The 25,240-nt window shown below is 41.5% G+C and overlaps 1 protein-coding gene across 7 annotated transcripts in view; it reads right to left on the bottom strand.

Moving 5' to 3' along the window:
- LOC117417697 (cadherin-23) overlaps positions 1-25,240 on the bottom strand; it is a 162,693-nt gene that overhangs the window by 112,142 nt on the left and 25,311 nt on the right. For all 7 annotated transcript variants that reach the window (XM_058985168.1, XM_058985170.1, XM_058985172.1 and 4 more), the window contains 5 exons: positions 20,381-20,523; positions 18,871-18,918; positions 18,070-18,162; positions 738-932; positions 26-154 (listed from right to left, as the gene is read on the bottom strand). In XM_058985168.1, coding sequence (XP_058841151.1) covers positions 26-154; positions 738-932; positions 18,070-18,162; positions 18,871-18,918; positions 20,381-20,523 — 608 coding nt within the window. The remainder of the gene's footprint in view (positions 1-25; positions 155-737; positions 933-18,069; positions 18,163-18,870; positions 18,919-20,380; positions 20,524-25,240) is intronic.

The following is a 25,240-nucleotide window of genomic DNA, read 5'->3' as shown; positions in this document are numbered from 1 at the left end:
GCTAAAAGGAGAGCGCTGTACTCACGGGAGGGGAGTTCTCATAGATGTTGGTGCTGTAGGGCAGGTTGATGAAGACTGGGTCCATGTCCTGGACGTCTGTGATGGTAATCGCCAGGTTTACCAGTGTGGACAGTGGCCGTGTCTTATCTTGGTCCTACAGGGAGGGGGAGTCAGAGAAGCATAGCAAAGTGTAATAAAGCACAGTGAAAGCATGGTAAAGTATAGGCAAGCACTGCAAAAAAATAGTGAGGTATGGTAAAAGCATATTAATAAACATGGCAAACCAGTGTCAACTATGGTAAATGCATAGTATAACCATGGTAAAAACATGGGGGAAACCTGCAAAAATATCAAAGTCATCTCCACGTCAAAATGTAGACAATGACAACAAATGCAGTTTATTGCAGTGGCCGTGTTTTTTATATCATGCGTGTGGGTGTTCCAAAGCGTATTCATTTTTTTATATTTCAGGCTGGTTTTGCCTAGAATCCAGAGTTCCCCACAGGGATTTTAATAACAAAACTTATTAAAATCTCTAATATTGAGGAAATGGTTAATTATGTGTGATTTAAACAGAAAACTCAAACAATCAATCCTTGAGTAAAGACATAAACAACATGACTATCTGCCCTCTGTTTTTATCCCTTCCCTCACTCATTGAATATTTGTGCAGTACCCATAAAGATCGTGGTACTGTGATTCTTTATGTCTGTGTGTACGCAGCGGGCTGTACTCACAGTTGCATTGACGGTGAGCTGGTAGCCCTGCGTGGTCTCGTAGTCGAGCAGGCGGATGACAGTCACCACGCCCCTGGCCCCATCGATGGCGAAGAAGGGGGAGGGGGGCTGGAAGGAGAAGAGCACGCTGCCCCCCGTGCCCTGGTCAGGGTCCGTGGCGTTCACTATGAAGATAGGAGTCGCTACCGGGGTGTTCTGGAACACACGTGACAGAGACATGATGAGAAGATGAGAACAAAATGTATGAGCTGTGCTTGTCCGCTTCATAGTAGCTTACTGATCACAAAACTTACAGGTGCCCAATCAAACAACATGGCAAGGTAACTTGCTCCATACCCTCACCACTGTCCCCTCCTGATTCTTCTTTGTTCTAAGCTAGATATATTCAGTTCCCTCAACCTATCTTCACAGCTAATTTCTGCCTGTCTGTCTCTGTGTCTGTCTGGCAGTCAGAGACAGACAGAGACAGAAAAACTAGGTCCATCACACTATGAAGAATTATTCTGAAATACAAAGAGACAGGCAGGCAGACGGACAGATGGCTGGACAGCCAGACAGACAAGCACACTGCCTTCTGTGTACTACTACCTCTAAGTCTTCTCAAATAAAAAAAAAACAGAGATACGTATAGCCAACAGTTAAACATTGTGGAGAGACAAACACAGGCAGTTTAAGAGTCAATCATGTTGCCCACTCTCCCCCTCCCCCTCCCCGTGTCTTGATCAGGGACCACAAATAAATTGGAATGTCAAATTATGCTCAGTCCTCAGCAGCTGCAAGACTGCATACCCCCACAGTCCCTTCCCATTAATCACACACACTAAAAATGAAAGAGGGGCTGTAAGTGGTGCACCCCAGATGGTAGTGACCTGTATTGCCACATTAAAGACAAAAGGCCATACAATTACCCTGCAGTTAACCAGAGCTCTCCTGTCCTGCCTGTTTAATAAACTGCTATGTGATGCACTGGGCTGTGACAAGGGTCAGCTAGATGTGAAAGCTGAACTCCTGAACACCTGTATAAAAGGTTCCCTTAGTAAACACATAGCAACGTGTGGTAAAGCCCAAAAAGGAATGGTAAAGCATATGAACAAAACACATGGTAAAACTATGGTAAACCATGGTAGTAAATGCATTGTAAAACCATGGGAAAAGCATGAAGGAAAACTGTAAATGACTGTAGTAACTAGGTGCACAGAATCGCTCATTTTTTTTGATGTTATGTCTGGTAGTGACTTTAAAAGTCCTTTTTTAAACACGAGAATCCAGCTTCACCTGAAATCAGTCATTTAGCGGCAGGCAGCGTGCTGTGCTGTGAATGGGAGCCTTTGTGAGGTTGGTCTATTTAAACAGTGTTATTGCAGGACAATGGGATTTGCAATCCCAATGAAAGCAAATGACAGGGAGAGATTCCACCTGTCAATGCCCTCATAGAGCACCATTCAGACATGCAGCGTAATCTATTGATCTGTGACAGCAGATGACAAATTAGCCTTTAGTAAAATGGTAAGCAGTTAAATTGCGTTAATAGAGAGACTGGTCCAGCAATAATGTATCTTTAAGGATTTGTTGGCACTCTCTCAAATGTCATTTTAACTGTTTGTTTTTGTCATGTTTCTCAAACAATTTTCTGATGCTTGCTGATGAACAGACAAGCAGACAGATATATTGCATCAGTCTCCAGTGCCGTCAGTCCCACAGGCTCTAATCTCTCTCCACTCACTGCAGGCAGTTCACATTTTTTTCTTCTTTTTAAAAAAGTATAAAACTGCAAAGAGGACTTTGCATTCTCCGGCTCCGCTTCATGAGGCAGCACAGTGATCTACATGAAAAAGTTGGAAAACCCACTTTTGCGATTTGTATTTATTTTTTTCTCTTTTCTTTTTTTTAAACTCCAAAGCAGTCCCTCAGACGCGTGTGATGGGGTAGTGATAGAGACAGGCCCTTCGCCACAGATGACCATCAGAGTGGCTCATCGTGGTGACAGCGACTGATCGCAGCGAGAGCTAGCGCCTCTAGTTTGTGCTTCCTCTGCTCTTCCTCGCTTCCCCCTTCCTCTCTCTCTCTGTTTGTTTACGCTTGTGTCTCTTCTGCTCCGAGGATGTCGCTCAGCTGAGCCCCAATGTCCGGCTGCCCTGCCAACCTGCTTCCTTCCCCCAGGCGAGGGGCTGTCAGCTGGGATAAAGTAGTCAGGATCCAGGTCGACCAAAATGAACAGTCGCGTTGTTGTTGCTCCTCTCAAGTGTTCCTATCTCTCTTTCTCTTCCTCCTCTTTTTCTAGCTCTTCCTTCTCGATTTCAAGTATTTCAAATGGTCTTTATTGGCATAGGCTAAATCTGCCAAGTCAACAGGCAGATTTATATATATCTCAGAAAACAGTTTGAATTGAGTAGATGTATTGAGAGACCTCAAATGAGGCGACAGGCTGCAATACATTGTATCTCTCCAGCTATCACATTTTTCTATCTCTCTGGCTGTTAGAATCCATTACATTTGATAAACGTTTAAAACTAAGGAATAAACACATTTAAATGTTTAAGTTTAACATGGGGAATCTTTGCAACTAAACAGTAAACCATCACGAGAGGCCCATAAGTTTACATGTATACAAAATGTGATCATGCTTTACGCAAGAGGACACTATTTTAGTTTTTTTTTAAATAACAAATAGCTTACTAACAAATAACAAATTGTGATCACGTTGTATTACTAGTTAGTGAATATATATGAACCTATTTATAAACTAATACAAAGTTGATTACTGAAAACTTTTAGTATTACTATATATTCAACCATTTAGCATTTTATAGTTATGGGTAGGCTTGCTCCTTTTCTATGTTTCATTTTTCAAGGACTCACAGAATACCTTAATTGCTCGCGTTTTAGAGTAAGGTATCTCTTCTCGGGTTCTTCTTTGAAACATCATGGAACCTGTTAATTGTGCATCGGCTTGCAGGGGCTTTGCTTCTAACAAAATCATTTCCAATCTTTGCTGCTGACCAAATGAGGCAGAGATTTCCAAGTTTCCCAGTCTAGTTATGGGTAAAGAAAAAATAACAAATATAAATCCAGGCCTAGGCTAGTCAATGCAGCTAAACTATTGTGAGCAGCATGAGAGAGGGGACAGGATGCTCAAGCGGGAGACAGGAGGATATTCACTTTGACAAAGGAAAATAAATTCAAGAAGAAGAGGAAAGAAATGAAAGAAAGTGACACCTTGCTGGGGGCTGACAGAGTCTGTAAACACGCTTGTTGGGGTTCAGAGGTCATTTGTTCAGTCTGATTCTGCACACAGCCCGGGCTGACAGGCAGGCTGCATAGTGTACAATCTACTGTGATCCACTGTGACAGACGCACACATTCACACACACACCACTGACACACAGGACTGCATAGCTATACGACCATAAGAACGAGAAGTGGTTATTTGACCCATTTAGGCTTGTCCCTTCTTAGCATACCATTTGCCCCTCTAATTTAAGGTTTGTTTACACTTCTCTCACAGACAAAAGCCGTACATCAGCTGCAGACACTTCTACAGGTGAGCCAGAAGGACTGAAGCACCCCAGAGTTTGACGCAGCAAAATGGTTGTAGCTGTCGGTCACACTTTCAGCCAGTCTGCGTTATTGTGTCGACTTGTGACTAGGGTTGCCAACAGGGCTCCACAATCCCACGACACTTTGAGACGGGATTTTAAAATTGCCCGTCTCATGAATGAAGGGAATGTGTAAATCGGCTCATATATATTTTTGTTTATTGGGTTCCTCAAATACTTGCTCTGTCGCGCTTCACTTGCTTGCGACCATGCGACAAATGTTGGATTTTTTTTCAACATCATTCGACCCTGTGCGTTTTGCGGTCGCAGACACACAAGAAAAGGCCGTACGACTAAAAAAAGACGCAGCTCGCGGCAGTGAGGGTGATGTCATTCCGACGGTCGGAGACCACTGACTGAGACCAAAATGGGGTCGCGGTCGGAAGCATAAACCAGCCTTTAGGGGATCGAATTTAATAGGGCAGAACAGGACAGCATCCTGTTGTGTTTTGACTGTTCCTAGTCTCTTAGCTGTACAACGTTACCTGGTAGGCTATTCAATGCATTTAAAACTTCAGTCCTTGCATTGGACTTTCATTAAATGCAGATTTGCTGTTCTGAACCCCACGATTAAACATGCTTTTTCAGAATGTAAAGTTCAACCTGATTTTTCAAAAATAAAACCTGAAAATCAGAACCCCTGTCAAAGCTATACAGACCCAAATGATTTGATAGAAGTGTGCTATGCCCCCTAGAAATGTGTGGAATTATAATTGACTAATTGGCACATGAATGTACTTTACTAATGTGTAATTATATTCACCCGATCTTTATAACCTCAACTGTATTTAACTCTATAATCCTGCACTTCTATTTTGCACCTTGACGAAGACACATCTGTGTCGAAACGTTGGTGACATGTTTTTATGAATTAAATGCACCTTCCTCTCCATTCATCTCTGTGTCTCTCTCGTTTCCCTTTCACATCTTCCTCTCCATTCCTTCCCTGTAAAACAGCACAACACCGGCTCATAGCGGAAGTCACTCAAAGGCCCTCAGCTGGAGCGCTGTCTGTGATAGAGGGCTGCTCTTATAGATCCACTCTCCCAGGCTCCCAGAGATGGTAAATAACACCATCTATGAGCGCAGCTCCACCGGGCAGCGCCTCTGCCATTAGGAAAGCTCTCGGCTCCTTCACAGAACCTCATAAAAGGGATCATTCGCTCCTGGCCCTCATTCTTTTCAGCACCCTCTTTGGGTGGGCAGACTTTCTGTGTCGCTTGTTCGGAAGATTATTCCTATAAATTGCTGATAACGTCGTCTAGTCCTTCCTTGCAGCAAGAGCGCAGCATAATGGGAGTGCTGCATGTATAAGGCAAGCACACTGGAATCAGCTGCCTGCAATCTATCACCTTCTTAAACCAGGCCCCGGGCAGCTTTATGTGGCACTACACTGTAAGCCAACCAGATATCTTTTAACAATCCTGTTTCACTGACAAAGATACAATACTGCAATAATATTATAGTTCTGCAAGCGATAATGAAAAAGCAACCCCAGCAATGTCCATTGCCATGCATTTACCATATAATTCATATCCTATCATTGTATTTAATGTATTTAATTTTTTTTTACTGCTTTTAAAGCATCTCCATGCTTTCACCGCGCTTTATTACACTTTGCTATGCTTTTACTATGGTAAACTTTTATAAGGGGTAATGCACACACTTTTTATGTCCCTCACAATTTTTGAAATGTAATATACAAAAACTGCATCTCCCTGTTTCAGTTAAGTTTCTCTTACTATGGGCAAGACACAGACATGAATAGAGGATAGTAGCAGGAGTTTGGTTGACAGGTGCTTTACATATCTAGGTCCGCACAGCTTGTTCTACAGCAGCCTCTGCATTGGTAACTGTCCAGGTGTGCACAGAGCCGAATCCTCGTGTGGGGAACATACCAAGGTTTTGACCATTTAAAAAAAATAGCAGAGGCAGAAGCAGAATAATTATTTTAATTGTGGATGTGCACGAGAACACACACCGCATACACTTCTGTTGATTGAACCCATTCACTGCACCTTTCACTAATTTCCAACATGTTACTTTTCTTGATTTCTTTGTGCCCTGTGCTGCTCAATCAGCAGGAAAAGTGATCCGACATTCCTTAATGTTACCACAGCATTAATATCCAGAGAAGCAGTCAGGGAGGCGGCGCGGGGCTTTCGATCCCACGCGATTCTACATTTCTACATTTTTTACATTATTACACACTTGTGCTGTGATCTCAGCTAGCATGTTGTATTTCTGCAGTCATCTGCAAAGTCGTTTGAATGCTCTTTGAACTGCTGATCCCCACAGAGCTGCGTATAAAAGGAGATGAAGCTGGCTGGAGTGAAACTCGTTAGCAGAGGGGATCCCTCGACGTGGATTAGGCTTTTCGAAGAGAGCACAGACTTGTTCGCAGGAGAAGAGTCCCACCGGGTTCAGCTAATCATTCCTTTCATTTTATTTAACACAAAGCAAGGATGAATACACAGGGAACAGACATCTTCCATAGCTAGTAAACACTCAGCACAGGGATGGAAATAAGACTCCCGTTACATAGCAGTTTGATCCACCCCTGGTTTAATTAGGAGTTTAATAAGACACACCTGAGCTTGTTACATGCACACCGTGTCTGATTAAGCTTGTATTAAAACCTGGAATGGGTGAAACTGCTATGTAATAGGGGTCGTATTTCCATTCCTGCAACAGTGCTTAATTTAGAAATACTAAAAAAAGAGGCTGAACCTTCATTGAAGCAAACAAATGCCTCCTTCTAAGTCAAGAAGACAGACTATGTTTCAGCTATGCATTATGCTGGAGACGGTATTAGTTGAAACGTTTGTCTGCAGTTAACTAGATAACTTACTAGATAATGGCAGTGTTTTTATTTACTGTACGTTACACATTTTTGAGCTCTGACCCTGATGTTTAGGTCACCATTTAGTTAAGTACCGTTAATTATCTGTTCAGTATTTCATTGAATCAGACAATGTGCAATTCAAGTTTGGTGCACAGCCACGCTGGTTAATGATTCATTACTCTTTAGTGTGGAGCAGCTGTAAACTGCAGATAATAGTTGCTGTATTCATTTTATTCAAACTTCCTTCTCCTAACCCTTATACAAGTTTCCCATAGTAAAAGCATAGCACAGTGTAATGAAGCACAGTGAAAGCATGTTGATGTACAGCCCAAAGAGGAATGGTAAATCCACAGGACACCTGCACAATTACAGCGGTAAACTTGTGTACCCATTGTCAACACAATAATGTTAAAATCAAGTAGACAAATGTTTCGGCTCGTGCCTTCATCAGGGAAGTGTTCCACAAAGATTCAAATCCAACATTTCAAAATCGAGTAGACTGCACATGCAGAGACAACTTCATGTAAAAAAAAAAAAAAAAAAAAGACAGACAGACATTCAGATTCAGCACGCAGAGCACTTGCTTCAGACCAGATTTTCAATTTTCTTGATTTTTTTTATTCAATTTTTTTTTCTGCAAATAGCTCCCCCCCCCCTCCTCGGTTGATATGGAATCAGAGAGTAAAGGCTAATGGAGCTGAAGCTGGTTCCTCCCATGCTTTTAGAGAGCTGATCGAAACTGCCTATCACACGACTGTGCCTTGAGAGCGGGGGATTAAGAGAGCTATTTCATACTGGCTTAGGGACGTCAGCCGAGCGCTCCCAGTGCACCGTGGACCTCAAATAAAAACACACACACACACACGCACACGCACACACACTTTGTTGGAGTGTTCATTTGCTTGCCTACACAGCGCTGAACACTTTGTCACTGGCAGTCACAGGTAATAGCAGCGAGGTGTCCACTGTCTTTCAACAAGCTACCCATCGGAAAAGATTCAAGCCAATTGTTTTAAAAAAAAAAACAAACAACCCAAACAAACAGAATCTGAAGGACAAACTTGTGAACTTAAACATAAGTTAAAGAAAGAAAAAGAAAGAAAGAAAGAAAGAAAGAAAGGTTTATCAGCAGCTATATTCTGCATTGTAGATAGGTTTATAAAGCAGTTTGGTCAGAAAGACCTTGAGGATTAAGGTCAGATGATTGCTTTATTCCTTTTTCTCCCCCATTTTGGAAGGGAAATCAAATTCTGACAGAAATTAAATGCAAATTAGACAGGAACTTATTACCATATAAACGCCACTGCCTGAGGGGCTAGTCTTATTTTGTATTATTTTTGTAATTCGATAGAAACAGACGCTTTAATCAGTCCTCCTTTTTATGAAGAGAGAGAAAGAGAGAGAAGGAGTGTGATGAAGAGTGGAAGAAACAGAGAGAGAGAGTCAAAGAGGGAAGGAGAAAGGAAAAATAGGGTATAAGAAAGTGAGTGGAAAAAGGAGACAGAGGAAAGAGAAAAGGAGGGATTAAAGGGTGAGATATATGGAGGGAGTGAACAAATAATAAATAGCTTTCTCTAAAATACCTTCCAATATGCAATTAAACTGCAGTCTAACTACAGGTGAAGAATTGCTATATATTTCAAATTGCAGTGAAACTGCAGTTACAGGCCAGCAGTGGGGTTAAACTGCAGCTTCCAGCCTTGTTCACACTGCAGTCTCCAGATCCACCCCCTTGCTCCTGTGCTCTTTTTCCCTGTCACCCAGCCTCATTCATTTTGCAGGCTGGATCGATGCAAATTGATGCCACTCAATGAAAGCCAATGTAAAAGCAATTGTGGTGCGTTAAGTGGAGGCTGGATTCAGTCAATGCAGCCCACAACATCAGTGTCATGTACTTAACGGCAATGAGATAAAGCCGTCTCGTCTCCGCAGGGGCTTCTGCAGGGAGAAATACAGCAAGCTAACGAGTTAGCAGCCGTCAAACACTATTACACACTCCGGGCTCCGATAGTCAAAGAGGATGAACTGAAAAAGAAGGGATCGGTACAGGGAACGAAAAAGAAGAAAAAAAACACTGCAGTCGGCCCCAATTACACACATTGTGGTTAAGTTTTTAACTTACAAAAAAAAACTAGAAACCCCATACCAGATGTAGTACACACTTCTGCCATTGTCTTTTTGCGTAAACAAAACTTCCTTTGCTGTTCCATCTATAATGCATATTCTGCAATATACAAAAGCAGCGTATCCCTGATACAGGTCCATTGTACTCAATGAGGCGACAGCGAGACAGCAGGCACTCAGTTGGCAGGTGCTTCCATATCCATGGAATTTACATGGGGTACACTGGGGACATGTACCCCTCACTTTTTCAATGACAGGCAAATGTCCCCATCACATTGCAGCAGTACTAAAACTTTTATTTCTCAATAATTTATTTGTATAAAATAAAAAAAAGAGTCTCCACTTACTCAGAGGAAATGCCAAACAACTGAGGCAGCAATGGCGCGCAATGCGCTATGGACGATTTCAAACAGAGAGGAGAAAGCAGAGCCCGCTAGTAAAGAACTATTTTTTTTCCTTTCATTGGGGAATTTCTCAATCGTGACGTCATTTTCGTTGTCTATGGTCTCAATACCATACAATATTTTCGATTGAACATTGGGATCTTATTGTTGTAGAGTGGCTGTGAAATACACACTCCTATCCTGTGCAGGTCATTCTGGAGGTCAAACTTGCTTAACTGCAGATTTCCCTGAAGGAATTAGAGGCTGGAAATCAGAGGAATCGTGGTGCATCCCTCCATGATTTAAAACACCTTTCGGATTTGCTGTAGCATCAAATCAGTATCTGCCGACAGTGTTATGGCAGGTGTTGCTAATTTTTGTGGAAACCTCTGTGGGTACACCAGCACGGAAACGCTTATCAGTTTAACAAAAGGCACAAGAGGGAAATCAAAGTGCTGTACAAAAGTGAAAAGAGAAGAAAGGCAGTCAACTGTGTTTTCTAAAGATTTTTAAAAAAAGCCCTAATTATTTTGATTTATTTTATCATTGTTATTAGTAGTAGTAGTATTATTGCAACATGATTAGGTTGGGTTTTATCTAACCTAGGCTGCCAGAGTGAGGGAGCACTGCTTGGTTTGTCAGAGAGAGAGAGAGAGAGAGAGAGAGAGAGAGAGAGAGAGAGAGAGAGAGAGAGAGAGAGAGAGAGAGAGAGAGAGAGAGAGATCACAGCACTGAGAAGTTAGCCCTGCCTGTCACAGTTGGTGCCGTGGTGATGTGAGGTTAGCAATCCCTCCATGTAGCTCTGCAGTTATAGGAGCACAAGCAGGGAGGGAGGGAGGAAGGCAGGCAAGGTGGCAATGCTTCTGGGGCTACAACTACAGCAAATCACAGAGTGCATGTGGAAAACTGCAAGAGGATGCAAATAGACTACCTTTGACAGCCCTGGTCCCTTAAATACAAAAGAGATTCAAATGTCAGGTCTATTTGTTTTTAACCTTTCCCAAGCTTTATTGCTAAAGTTTGCAGTCCTTCCCTCCCTCATCTTGCTGTGCATCCCATTGCTCCTACACTGAGATTAAATAAATTAAAGCTAAATTCAATGCTAATTCACGGACCCCCTAAGCTACTCGTACATACAACAACCTGAATGTTGTATTTTTAACTGTTAATTTAACCCAATTTCTCTCCTCTACTAATAATTGTGTAATTGAAGTTGCAATTCAGATCTTTATTTGAAAGTTCCACATTTCTGTTTTAAATTACTACCAACTATTCTTTCCTTAGATCCTCCCTTTCTCTGCTCCACCGGCACAGAGCAGAGGGAAACTGATCAGAGAGTATAAGAGCCTTTCTCTGCTCCACCAGCACGGAACAGAGGGATACTGTTCAGAGAGTATAGGAGCCTCTTTCTCGTTCTCTGCTCCACCGGGCTCAGAGCAGAGGGAGGCTGTTCAGAGAGTATAGGAGCCTCTTTCTCTGCTCCACCAGCACGGAGCAGAGGGATACTGATCAGTTAAGTGTGTATTTCATTTGTATTCCTAAGTCCTGCTCACTGCCGATTTTAAAATTGTAACTTCAGTTGACCTTATCTTTACTACTTTGTAGGAATTTTATAAACTCCAAATAAATCCTCCTTATCCAGCTCTTTCCCTTCCAGACTGAAGCGATTTAATACGTCTAACCTGTCCTCATAGCCCATGCTATTAAAGTGCTGGGATAAGCCTGGTTGCCCTTCTATATCACGTTTTGAGTACGATAATGTATTTTTTCTTTCGTGTGTAATCCAACTGTACGGTACAAAAGGTACATTTTCCCACCTACCAAATAAACCAGCAATAATTTTCTATAAATGATAAATGTGTTATAAAAAGTATGTCATGAACAATATTAGACAGTCATTATTAATAACAGGCTACAGAAATACAGTTTTAGAAGAAAAGAAGATTTTTTATCTAGAACCATGTTATTAATTATGCTATTAACACTTAGATTAGGATAAGAAATAGTAATACTGAATGGCAATAAACTTTTGAAACCATGTTCTGTTATAACAGAATCATAACATATACTGTATATTATTACACGTTTCATATACATTATCTGTCCAAGTCCAAGTCTTTCTGTTTTAACGGACATGTAAACCTCTTTGAGATACTGTGGTATGAAAACTACTACATAAATAAAATACACTGAAAGTGAGAAGTCTGAGCCCACCATCAAACATTCCTTCAACAGCCTAGATTGTGAAGAAATGAAAAGGTTTCTGATTTTAAAAACACTGCAAACATTCCAAAAATATGAAGTAATCTAGACGTGCTCACTCTTCTCATCTGAAATGAAGGCTTTTGCAAGGAATTCAATTGAGGCCTAAAATTGCTAAATCAATTTGTAATTTAGCAAACAATTTTTTGAGCTCTTGTGAGTTAGTGAGCGATTTGTTGTTCATAATTTCGTAATTCATGCTGCTTCTAGAATTTCCCCAATCCACTCTTCCTTCCCCCCTCTCCACATACCCAGAATTAGTCCATATAAAGGAGTGCTTGTAGATGAAGAGGGAAGGACGGGAGAGACAGGGGACGGGGGGGGGGGGGGACGGGGGGGGACGGGGACGGGGGGGGGGGGGGGGGGGGGGCTCAGCAGGACTGTGAAGGTCAATCTGATCCACATCTCCATCGCACTCTCTTTAAATGAATGCCACTCTATAGTCTTGCTGACAGGGGTGGTGTGACAGCCAAAACAGATTTGAGCAAATTGGAAAGCTATAAAACTCTATTAAGGCAAATCAAGGCCTGGTCTGGGGACGGGCGATTTGCATACACTGAATACACAGGGATTTAATGAGGTTTGTTGCAGCCTGGCTCCAGGAATCGGCTTTATAATTCAGACCAGCCCGAGATAACTGGGGCCATCAGCAACCCCGCTCCCCACCCCCAGCCCCTTCTTGTATACATGCATAGCTTTATTAGGAGCACATGGTACGTGCAGGCATCCCTGAAACATGTCTTATAGTTTTCAATGTCCTGAACATTTAGAAATATATGTTAAATATAGAGATCAGCTGTCGTGTTTTTATACAGTAGGATGTACACAGTATTAAGGTGATTTATTCTTTCAGAAATACTAAAAGAAACTAAAATTCAATGACAAACGCTTCAACTACTGTAGAAGTCTTTTTCAATGTCTACACAAGAGACAGCAGGGAAACGATATGAATTATTTTCATATACAAATGTTGTGCACGCAGTCACATGGCAGCAGTTTGGAGTAGTGGTTAGGGCTAAAGAAAACAAATACCTGATTCTAAACGAGCTTCCAGACCCTGGAAGTGACAGCGATTGACTCCCACCAGCCTGCCGCAGATCGCTATCTCACACTCATCTATAATAACACCCAGCTCTTTGTGTGTTCAATTTGCAGTGCAAAACGAGGGCGAGAGAAGCAAACACACAAAATAAATAAATAAAATGTTTTGCAGTTTATTTTAAAAGCCAGGTGCACCGAAATGACATTCTACTCAGAATTCCAAGGTGTAGGTATTAATATGTATTGTTATTTGTATTCCAAGGTGTAGGTATTGATATGTACTGCTATTTGTATTATGTTATTACACGGTTACGCATTCCCCATAATATAAAGTCTCTTAACCTTTTTAGTCATAAACTGGATTTGCGACTGACTGATACCTGTAATTGTTAAATCTTCATCGAATGGACTGGATTGTATTGTTTTTATTTTACTTTTTTTGGTGATGTGTTGTAATGTATTGTGTGTATTGTATTATGCTGTTATGTCAATATCTTTATGATTGCTATAATTATATGTTTTTTTCTTGGCAGGGTCACCCCATTATAAATGCAAACTTGTTCTCAACTGTTTTTTTTATAAAATATATTCTATGTATCTTGTAAGCTTTGGGGATTTTGCAGCGTTGATTCTGAATCCGAAACACTGGTTTCTGATTTTTTAAATTTGTATTTATTATGGGGTCCCCGAGTGGCTCAGAGGCACAGCCACGTGGTGCGCAGGGTGAGTCATACAGCGCAGGTTCACGTCCTGGGTGTGCGAAGCAGCCTGGTCTTCGCTGGGGACTCTGAAGGGAGCGTCACATTGGCTCTGGCGCTCCTGTGGGTTACGGTAAAGGCTAATATGTCCTAATGAAATCGTGGGTCTGTGAGGCACTAAAAGGGAGTGAAGAGATCAAAGCCCCAGACTCAGAGCTCCCAGTGTATATGTATCTATGTATGCATGTGTGTGTGTGTGTGTGTGTGTATATATTATATATATATATATATATATATATATATATATATATATATATATCTATTCTAGTTTTGTTTTTACTTTGTTTATTCTACTGTTATTTAAATGTGTTTTATAGTATCACATAGTATGATTGTGGTAGTTTTTTTCTGCCATGTACTGAACAAAGCTTTGAGACATTGTGTAGAAAAAGCGCTACAAAAAATGAAAATAAATAAAATAAATAAAAACTAGAGCAACCCCTTTTTCCCCCTTCTCACTTTTCCTTCTGCAGTAATTTACATCACTCAATTACAGCTGACATCCTCATTGCAGGATCCCAATATAACCTTGACAACCCCCCCCCCCCCCCCCCCCAACCATATCTCTTTTCCTCCTCAAACAACCACAAATTAAAGTTGATACATCATCCTCATCTCTGTAGGTGTGCAGCAACAACGATCCCTCCTCCACATATTAACTCATTACCAGCAGAGTAACAGGCTCACAAAGCAAGAACATAGTTAAATCAGTGATGCAAAATGTGATACATTTCACAGTGTTAGATGTGTCAAGGATGCAATCTAGCAACGCTTGTGACTTATGGTTGTTAATTTTTTCATGGTGTCATAACCCAGATTTACACACCCTAAAGTTCAGGGTTCTTTTTTACCTGCTCGTTCTTCACCCCTGTACCACAAGTTTAAAACTCACACTCAACTATTTTTGAAGTGCTGCTTTTAATAAAATGACATGTGGCTTTCAATGCAACAAATACAGCTTTTAGTTAAACTTTTTTTTAGTTAGTACTTTGGATAATGTTTAAGGTCATAGCAGTATTTAATAGTATACTATTTTATAAAAAGATATAGCGCTAACTTTACAAAACTGAGAAGCAGCCAGCATGAGAGAGCTTAAGAGACCTCAAAATCATATCACTAATTCGGTTCTGGGTTGTTTTTTTTTTTTTTTTGATAGGAGTATATATAAGATTAGAGTAAAAGCTTTAAAAAAGTATGACCCTAAAATCCAGCTGTAAAGTGGTGGATGTTTCTCCCAGAGTAAGCCATTAAGACAGCTCCATTATTTTTAAGCTATTGGAGACAGTAATACTATAAAGGGCATAGGACAGTTTTGTTTTTTTTTTGCCAGAGGAGGGTGGTGTACAAACTAACAAGTCAACCAAACCAGATCTTATTAAATGAAAACACTATAAAAAAAAAAACTTGCTTATCCATAAATGCAGTGATACGTCGATTGCTGAGGATGCTGTATAAATCTGTCACTTTCAAAGTGTTAATCACTACAAACCTACGGCATTGTATAAGAAGTAACACATCGGTATATAAACACCCCCCCCCCTTCTAAGGAGAGGCACTGGCAGTTCAGCAATGAACTCTGATTGCATCATGAGTCACGAGCTCAGCAATACATCATTTACTACTCTAAATCAGGGACATGATGGCAGGTTCTGCTCCTATTATTTATCAGGTTTTAGGTTGTCACTGCGTACACCATTCAGGACTCTTACCCCTGCAGTCAAAGCAAAATGCACAGCAAATGAGTCGCACTCACCAAGTACAGACCGTAGGAAACTATATCTCCAAAAGCAAATCACACCCACGCACGCTCCGTGATTAACAAACACTTTAGCAAGAAGTTTCTTGAAATATATGAAAGCGGCAAAATGCTACTGTAACTAAAAAAAACTATTGAAAATAACTACTGGAGGTAAAAGGGTGAACATCATACTGTGCTTGCACTATTTAACCTTGGAGCAGTTGTTTATGAGGATTGCATTCAAAGAGTAAATAATGTATTTTAATCTTTGATTTATCCTTCCCTTCTCTTTTTTTGATGTTCATCTATTTGAGAGTCAACAACTCATTTAAGCAAAAACATGCAAAATCCTCCTTGCACACAGCGTACACTCAAAACAAGCAAAATCCTCCTTGCACACAGCGTACACTCAAAACAAACAAAATCCTCCTTGCACACAGCGTACACTCAAAACAAACAAAATCCTCCTTGCACACAGCGTACACTCAAAACAAACAAAATCCTCCTTGCACACAGCGTACACTCAAAACATGCAAAATCCTCCTTGCACACAGCGTACACTCAAAACAAGCAAAATCCTCCTTGCACACAGCGTACACTCAAAACAAACAAAATCCTCCTTGCACACAGCGTACACTCAAAACAAACAAAATCCTCCTTGCACACAGCGTACACTCAAAACAAACAAAATCCTCCTTGCACACAGCGTACACTCAAAACAAGCAAAATCCTCCTTGCACACAGCGTACACTCAAAACAAGCAAAATCCTCCTTGCACACAGTGTACACTCAAAACAAGCAAAATCCTCCTTGCACACAGCGTACACTCAAAACAAGCAAAATCCTCCTTGCACACAGCGTACACTCAAAACAAGCAAAATCCTCCTTGCACACAGCGTACACTCAAAACAAGCAAAATCCTCCTTGCACACAGTGTACACTCAAAACAAGCAAAATCCTCCTTGCACACAGTGTACACTCAAAACAAGCAAAATCCTCCTTGCACACAGTGTACACTCAAAACAAGCAAAATCCTCCTTGCACACAGCGTACACTCAAAACAAGCAAAATCCTCCTTGCACACAGCGTACACTCAAAACAAGCAAAATCCTCCTTGCACACAGCGTACACTCAAAACAAGCAAAATCCTCCTTGCACACAGCGTACACTCAAAACAAGCAAAATCCTCCTTGCACACAGTGTACACTCAAAACAAGCAAAATCCTCCTTGCACACAGTGTACACTCAAAACAAACAGAAGGGGGAAAATCCAAAATGAATAGCAGCAGCAGTTACTGTGAGCAGCAGAATAAGTGAAACAGCTCGGTCTTCAGGCTTGACACAGAGCTTTCAGATTTGCAATCATTCTAAGTAGACAAAATAATTTGCTTCACTAAATTCACCTCCTGCTGGTAAATACTACTTACACAGTTGTGGCTCATTTTGTGCGTGTGCGTTTGTGTGTGTGTGTCTGCATGTCACAAATCAGGTATGGAAATAAGACTTGCACAGCAGTTTGAGCAGCTCCTAACTAAGGGCAGTTGAGATCATTATAACAGCCCATTAAAATGAATCTGTACAGCCATTCAAGAACTTCTGTTGATCTGTCAAAAACAATCAGTAATGCATCTATAAGCATGTTATAACACGCTGTCAAACATTATTACACCATTATAAATAAAAGCGGCCTACAGCAATACAGTCTCATAGGCATTTATAAAACACGCCTTATAGTTACTTTGTAACAGAACAAGACATTTTCCACCAGTAGCGTTTAAAATAGCACTGTAGTACCCGTTTATTCCTTGCTAATAATCCCCAAAACACTTAATGACATATTTCTAGGATGCTGAACATTTTGTAAGGTACGCACTAAACTACCCAAAGGAGTGCACTGGATTCTCCCCGTTCTCCAGTGCAGGCATTACTGTGAGCTTATAGTTAGACACATCATGGATCCTTAAATGAGACAGCTCTGTGTATCTTTCTTAGAGGTCAACATCTACCAAGGCTTATGGAAGTCAAACCTGCAATGAGTTTCTCGCACCGCTGTGGAGGGGGGCCTTATTTCTGACCCTGCTTTGAAAGCTGTGATTGATTGCTTTATGAGCAGTGACTCATGTTAGTTCCAGATGTTGCATAAATGGAACAAGTTTCATTCTGACCCCCTCAGCTTCTCAAGTTCCAATCCTTTTATGTATTTCTATTCTAAGAATCTCAAGTATTTTGTCGGGTTACTGCATAAAGGCTATGTTTCAAAATTGGATTTACAGCCCGATTTGTACCTGATCAGACAGGATTTGGACAAAACAAACAAACAAACAAACAAACAAACAAACAAACAAACAACACACCTGCACTATGCAGCTCACACTTTGTGTAAACAAACTGTACCCTAATGCATTTTTTTTGTTAATAAAATCTTTAGTCTGGGTGTCCCATAAGTTAGGCATCATCACAGGCATAATTGTTAATTTTTCTCTCATTTGTGAAATTTCTAAGCAAAGAGGAACGAATTCAGAACATCATATTTGGCATAATATTGGATATTGCCAATGATGTTTTGTAATCAATCTCGCTCCTACCTCTGGGATCCGCACGCTGTAGGGCTGGCTGTGGAAAGTCGGAGCGTTGTCGTTCACATCTCCCACCTGGATATTCACTGTGCCTTTGATCACCTAGAAACACAGAGTGCACACGCTTCAAAAATACTAAAATTGCTGATATAATGATTTACTGGTATGGACTGTGTACACAAAGACTACATGCATATTTTTGAAAACTTGCATACACTTCAAAATACAGGTACATTAACATAACCTAGTTTCACCGTCATTACTATTTACTGTTATGTACTACATGTACTTAGCGTATAATTCTGTGCTTGTGAGGGTGGAACCACATACATTAACAACATGCATATAAAATTTACTTTCCTGATCGTATCATTTTGTTCTAAATATGTGCATTAAGTCCAGTATAGCAGTAGTGCATACAAAAACAAAATAAACAAGAAAATACTGGCACAACACAAATGTGGTTATTGTTGCCTTTCCATCTTAAATGTCAGTGCGTGTGTTTGTGTGCACCCGGTGTACCTCTGTGGCTGACTGGAATTGCTCTCAGGACTTTTGGGTTTATTACTTTGGCTTCTCCCCTCAATCTCAGCCCAGCAGCTGAGCAGGGCCCGAAGGTAACAACCCGAAACATTGCGCTTTTCAAACTCTTCAGACCTCCTGGAACCATTTGAACCTCGTGGAGCAGCAGGTTCCTTCACCAGCCTCTCCTGCTATTCACCCCTAGAGGCCTGGGTTCCAATCCAGCTACTCCGGTCCCAAGTGAAATGACTGACACACAGGTCATAGAGAAAGCTGAATAATGCTCACCCCTTGATTGTCACTGACCGAGAACTCCACTTGAAATTCTGATTTCATCTGAAAGGAGAAAAAAAAATACTTGGCAGTAAATAATAATCTACTATGCAGGTGCATGTTAGTGCAATAGTAATGCCTTTGTACGTTATAGTAGTCCCTCGTTCTCGCTCCCCCTCTCCTTCCCAGCTCGCACCTAGTAAATCACTGCAAGTGGCTGCCTGGTGAAGACCTGCCACCAACTACAGTGACAGGTCAGGCTGCTGCGTTTGATCGGATGAGACCGCCAGTGCTTGTTACGTTGGGCTCTGGAGCTGATCTCTTAAAGAAGAGAGCAGGTGATGTTTATCTCATCCCAACACTGGGAATGAATACGTGAGTGGAACAAATCCGAACATGGAGATCCACTGCTCAGAGGCATTGTTGTGATATATCTTAATTCCAGCACCCCAGCATTAGGACGGCTCCACTTTATAAGAACGGATTTTGAGCATGCATTCTTAAGGGGCTATGCAGCAGCAATAACTGTATTTCAGCACCCAGCATGTGGACAGCTCCATTTGTATAAATTCAGAACCATTCTTCACAGCGCTCTTCTAAACAATATATATTTTGTTTTCAGCACCGCAACATATGCACAGCTCCACTGTACATTGTAGGTTATGACTAGGAGATTTACATTTTTTAAATTTTTTTATAGTTTTAGTTTAATGTGTTAAATGTTATGGATGGACAACCCTTTAGAAGGTTCCATGCCCCCATTTATCATTGATTAGTTCATTATCTCTGCACTGCAGCTACAATACTGTGGGCACTAAAATCTTCAGTGATGAATTAAACAATTATAAGGATATCAGTCTAGCTGAAAACAATTCAGTTGATAGGTAGGGAATGGATTTTAAACTGCAGCTTTAACAAGATCAAGATTAATTTCATTTTATACAACAGTAACAGCTATGTAATCTCCATGTAATCAGGTGTGTTGGGGTCTTTAACTGAGCAGACAAGTGTTGACTATTGATTCCTGCAGTTCTGGAATGGGGGTTGGAGTTATATGGTCCCAGCGGGAGTGTGGGATTCACCTAATTAAGAATATGTTTCTGGCAGCGCGTAGCTCTGCGATTCTACAGCCAACAAACCCAGCTCTCTGGCTCACCCCCCGCCCAACGCCCCCTGCTCTCACTTTACCTGGAGCTTCCCTGAGGGCGCACAGCGGAGTTAACCCTTTCACGCCTGTGCTCCAGCAATGACTTCACAAATCAACGCTCCTGTGTAATTTCCCTGTTCTGAGGCTAATCAAACTGTCCAAAGGAATTGTAGATTTGTGTTTAAATGGGCCTATATATTGGGGTGGAAAGCAGCATGACATTTTAGATTTGAATAGGAGTTTCACTTTCTGCTAGCTCAGGTGTGTAATTACGGTACCCAGAATGGCTCAAACTAGCGACACAGGTAAATGTATTTGTATTTTTTGATTGAATACCCGTTCGCAGGACTGGACAGTGCAGTGTTGACTGGCACTCACCTCTCTGTCTAGGGGCTGTCTGAGCCACACCACCCCTGTGCTGCTCTCCACTGCAAAATAGCGTGTAGCCTCCTCCCCCACCACCCCAAACACCAGTGGGTCATTATCAGGGTCCCGGGCCAGCAGCTGGGTCACCGAGGCTCCTGGAAGAGAAAGGGACAGACAGGCAGACAGTGAGTGACGGTGCTGCAGTACCACATAGCATGCGACGTCTCATACTGCCTACGACGGTAGATGCTGAATGGGGTGTAATTAAAACAGTAGGGGCTATCGTCTGGTCTTTCCAAGCCTCCTAAACTATGTGGTGTAATTAGATGCTGGAATCCCCCCTTTCACTTCTCCTTGGCTCCTAATCACAGTACTGTATGTCCGTATTATAAGAATGTGTCAATGTGTGTGTATCAGTGGGGGTTTGTGTGTCAGGCTGTGGTGAAATGAATACGTTGGTCTGCAGCTCCCTGTCTCACTGGTGGTTCAGTGTCGAGGTTACAGTGTAATGCCTGGCCTCTCCAATCCTGCTGTCCACCTTCCCCACTACACAGGGAGACTGCATCTGGCCTTAATGAGTGTCTATTTTAAAACGGTGATGTGTGTATGTGTGTGTGTGTGTGTGTGAGTGATGTTGATTTAAACACTGTGTTATAAATGGCTCAGGGTTGATTAAGTCACAAAGTCACCCTCTGCAGAGCGGTTGTATTTTTCCTTGGAGCAGTTTACCATGGTGAATCAACAATATGAGAAGGCCAGCTCAGATCACAAAGCTTTATAAGTTCTTTAAAAGATGGTTCTTTCAAAAGCAGCCAGTTCTGAATAAATCTTCAAATCGAGAACGGTTCCATGAATATCAAAATGTCTTTTATTCATGAAAACAGACTTTGAAACAAGAGGCAGCTTGCCCTTACAAAGCCATGCATGTGCGTCTGTGTGTGTTTTAGGATGAGATAGCAGTTGTCTACTGAGGTAAACATTGGGAAATGGAAATGGATACCAATTGTGTCAGATCATATGAATATGAATACGGCAAGTATCTGGTCACACTAGAATTGTTAGTACAGCACTACAGTGAGTGTACACATTATTCCTTGGTATCAAATACATGTAGAATGTAGTTACAAGGTACCTAAACGAATTCACTTCTGCCCCATTTGTTATTTTTTTAATATATGGATCAAATGCTTTTTTCTTTGTTGTATTTTTGAATGGTTCTGTTGTGGGAATCTAGCGGGGTGGATATCTCAGCAGTTACAGTAAATTGTAACGGGCAGTGTTGTATGATACTCAGTTAATGTCAAATTAAGAGAAAAACTACTTAGAATTTACTAAAAATGTAAAATTGAAAACATTTTTCATATTGTAATGAATTGTCAAGCGATGAACCCTGGATCTCATACATCATCTACAAGCTAATAAACGCCTAGCTTACAGAAAGCTGCTGGACACCACCAGCAATTATGAAATGAAACAAGCCCCAGGTAAGTGCCAGACTAGACTGTTCTGAAGCTCTAATTAGCCTCAATAATTACACACCTCTATTAATAGACTGCTCTTTCAGCAATATTATGAACATTAAAAAAACACACTAATTAATAACACAATTTATGAATCTCTCGGCTGTTTTTAAATTAGATTTATGCAAATAGAGCAGTTTTCAATAAATGAGATTTTATATATATCCTTTATATTGAGGTTAACCTACGAAGGACTGCTGTTTGATATCACAGTTGGCGCTAAGTTCAGTCTATAAGACACTCTATATATTGTAGTTTTTTCATGTTTACTGTTTGTTTTTCTTATTTATTTTTCCTAATGCTTACCCACATGTTTGCCTTTGTTCATGCACAATAAAACAGGAATATTCACATGTTAACCAGCATTCCAAAGTCATGGACCTATTTCAAAACAGTCCCAATGCCATGATTCATGACATTCTAATTCGAAGATCAAGACTGCTTCACTACAGAATATCAGATTCAAGAATGAGGAAAGATAATAAATAAAAATACAAATAAAAATATTAAAACAAACAAAAAAAAGAAAATCACCAAAAATTAATCACTCGGGGAGGGGGGGGTCTCCCGAGTGGTGCATCCGGTAAAGGCACTCTGCGTGGAGTGCAGGATGGGCCCTATAGCCTATAGCCTATAGGTCACTGGTTCAAATTCAGGCTATTCCACTGGTAGCCATGGACGGGAGTTCCCAGGGTGTGGTGCACAATTGCCCAAGCGCCGCCCAGGTGGGGAGGGCTTAGGTCGGACAGGGTTTCCTCGGCTCACTGCGCACCAGCGACCCCTGTAAACCGGCCGGGTGCCCGCAGGCTTGCCTGTAAGCTGCCCAGAGCTGCATGGTCCTCCGACGCTGTAGCTCTGGAGGTGGCTGCATGGTGGGCCGGCAGAGTGAATAGAAGTGGACGGCTGAAGGCACACGTTTCGGAGGACGTGTGTGTCCATCTTCGTTTCTCCCAAGTCAGCGTGTGGGTGACAGCGGTGAGCCGGGTTGAAATACAAAAATTGGGGAGAAATAATTCCAAATTGAAAATAAACAAATAAATAAAAAATGAATCACTCAAGACTTGAATCATCATGGAAAGTTAAGGATCAACTGCAAAAATGACCTTATACATACAAACGGTGCCAGGGTAGAAATGACCATATACAAATGGTGGGAGAGTGGGTATGAGGTTTTGCAGTTCTGGAGAGCCGAGAGGGTGTGAGGCATGGCTGCAGTGTGTAGAGTGGATTAATGTGTGTGTGTGTTCACAGAGAGTGCTTTGTGTTGAGCTTCATTGACGGGCCTCAAGAGGCTGAGAGAGTCACTCAATCTGCTTCAGCCCAGAGTTCAGAACCAACCTACCAGGAGATTGGATATCGGCACACTGTACACGCATGCAGCAGCCCAGCCAGCCCCTTCAACGCAGCGAGACCACACTGTGCCCTGATCTCAACCTCCACTACTAATGGACCTGCCAGAGGACTTGTGTGCATCACTGTGTGTGTGTGTGTGTTGCTAGTCTCTCCTCTCACCTCTCTGAAGATGGCAGCCTGTGTGCGCTAGGTCCTTGTCTGCCAGTGTATGTCTGTGTGTATTTGAATGAGGTATACAGAGTGTGTGTCTAAGAGTACAGCACAAAGTTTCAGTGGTGTTTAATACCTTTTGGCTCGCAGCAACCACACCCCCCGGTAGCTTGGGAGCTTCTTCCTTAAAACCCCATCGCCCCTCCCTTAATTAACAGATTATCATTCTATCAGAAGGTTCTAATTTAATTATTGGCTACACAAACACAAACAAATAAATCACAAACATACAAATCAACAAATACATGTATATACTGGTATTAAAATGTCCAAATATAAAACACATGGAGTCCAGCTCCCTGCAATAATGATGGGTTCACCAACAAATAAATAAACCTAGGACTGGTATTTAGCAATGCACTACAGTACGTTCACCATCACAGTATATATATATATATATATATATATATATATATATATATATATATATATACACACACATACATACATACAAATAAAATCAGTGTGGGGTGTGTGTCAGTGTGTTTGCTTGTATGAGGTGGGGTGTGTCAGTGTGTCTCGGTGTGTGGGGTGTGTCAGTTTGTTTGTGTGTATGAGGTGGGGTGCGCGTGTGTGTGTGCGTGTGCGTGTGTGTGTGTGTGTGTGTGTGTGTTTAATCTCTCTTTTCACCCCGGTGTGGATGGCAGTCTGTGTTTGCTGCTCCTTTGTCTGTGTCTGGTTATCTGTGCTGTGCTGCTGAAGCAATGAGAGCCCTGATGAATGAGGTTGTTCAGGTGAAAGTGATGCCGACATTATAGTTATGAGTGAAATGCTGACCCCTCTCTCTTTCAACCTTCTTGTTTTTCAAACAGTAATGTTTCTTTCAAGCTTCCTTCCACATATTTCAGCTACACTTTCTTCTTTTAAGTTTTACATTTTCAAGCATAAGTGAGTGAGTACTCAAGCGCGAGCTGTGCTCTAGTTCTATGCTGGCTTTATAGTATGCTAGTTTTGAGCTACTCTGATTTGGGGTTTTACAGAGAGAGCACGCTAAGCAATTGTAAAGGAGCTGGGTAAATCAAGTGCTTTTTGTGTTGCAGTTTTCAAAAGCACTTCTGTGTACAGTCACATCCAATACCCTGCTAAATCACTGGTACTATACACACACCGACAAATAATACCAATGTGTCTGCAGCAGTGTTTTCATTTCATGCTTTCCTGTCTTTAGTATAGCACTTGGACTACTTTACCCTCGTTTAAGATAAAAATCCAGACATCATCATCTATGTGTCAGTCTTGTGCTAAGGTTGTATGTTGTATAATAAAAGTGAGGACTGAATGTCTTGCATGACTAAAAATACTGTAAGAGACCATCCTCTTGCCCCTGGATGACAGAACTCTTCCCCATTAGGAGCAGTCCAACACCCTCAGTGCTAGCACGCTGCCACAGCTCAGTATGCAATGGTTCAAAACCAATGGGATATATCAAGTTCTTCAACAGAAGGCTTCAATTTACAGTATATAAAATAATATACTGTAGCTGCTGAGAGTTTGAGAGCAGGTAGGGATCTGCATGCCAGTTGCTGCTGCAGAACTAAAAAAAACTATTTGTCTTCGAGTGTACTAGAAGAGACAGGCGAACCACAGCTGTGCTTGGAACGGGACAACATAACAAATGGCTTGCCAGGTTATTTTATGCATTATGCCTTTTTTAAATACAAGTACAAGTGTGTTAAATCAGGACTGAGCGGACATGAATCGCCCCAGAATCAATAAATGTGGCGCTTTGGCGGGTCCCGGGAGGCAGCGAGCGCTCTCTGCTTTATTGATGTTACTGCAACCTTTGTTC

The sequence above is a fragment of the Acipenser ruthenus genome, chromosome 13 (assembly GCF_902713425.1).
Source record: "Acipenser ruthenus chromosome 13, fAciRut3.2 maternal haplotype, whole genome shotgun sequence".
Taxonomy (NCBI): Eukaryota; Metazoa; Chordata; class Actinopteri; order Acipenseriformes; family Acipenseridae; genus Acipenser; species Acipenser ruthenus.
Note: the sequence above shows the minus strand (reverse complement) of the source record. Positions and strands in the feature narration are given on the sequence as shown.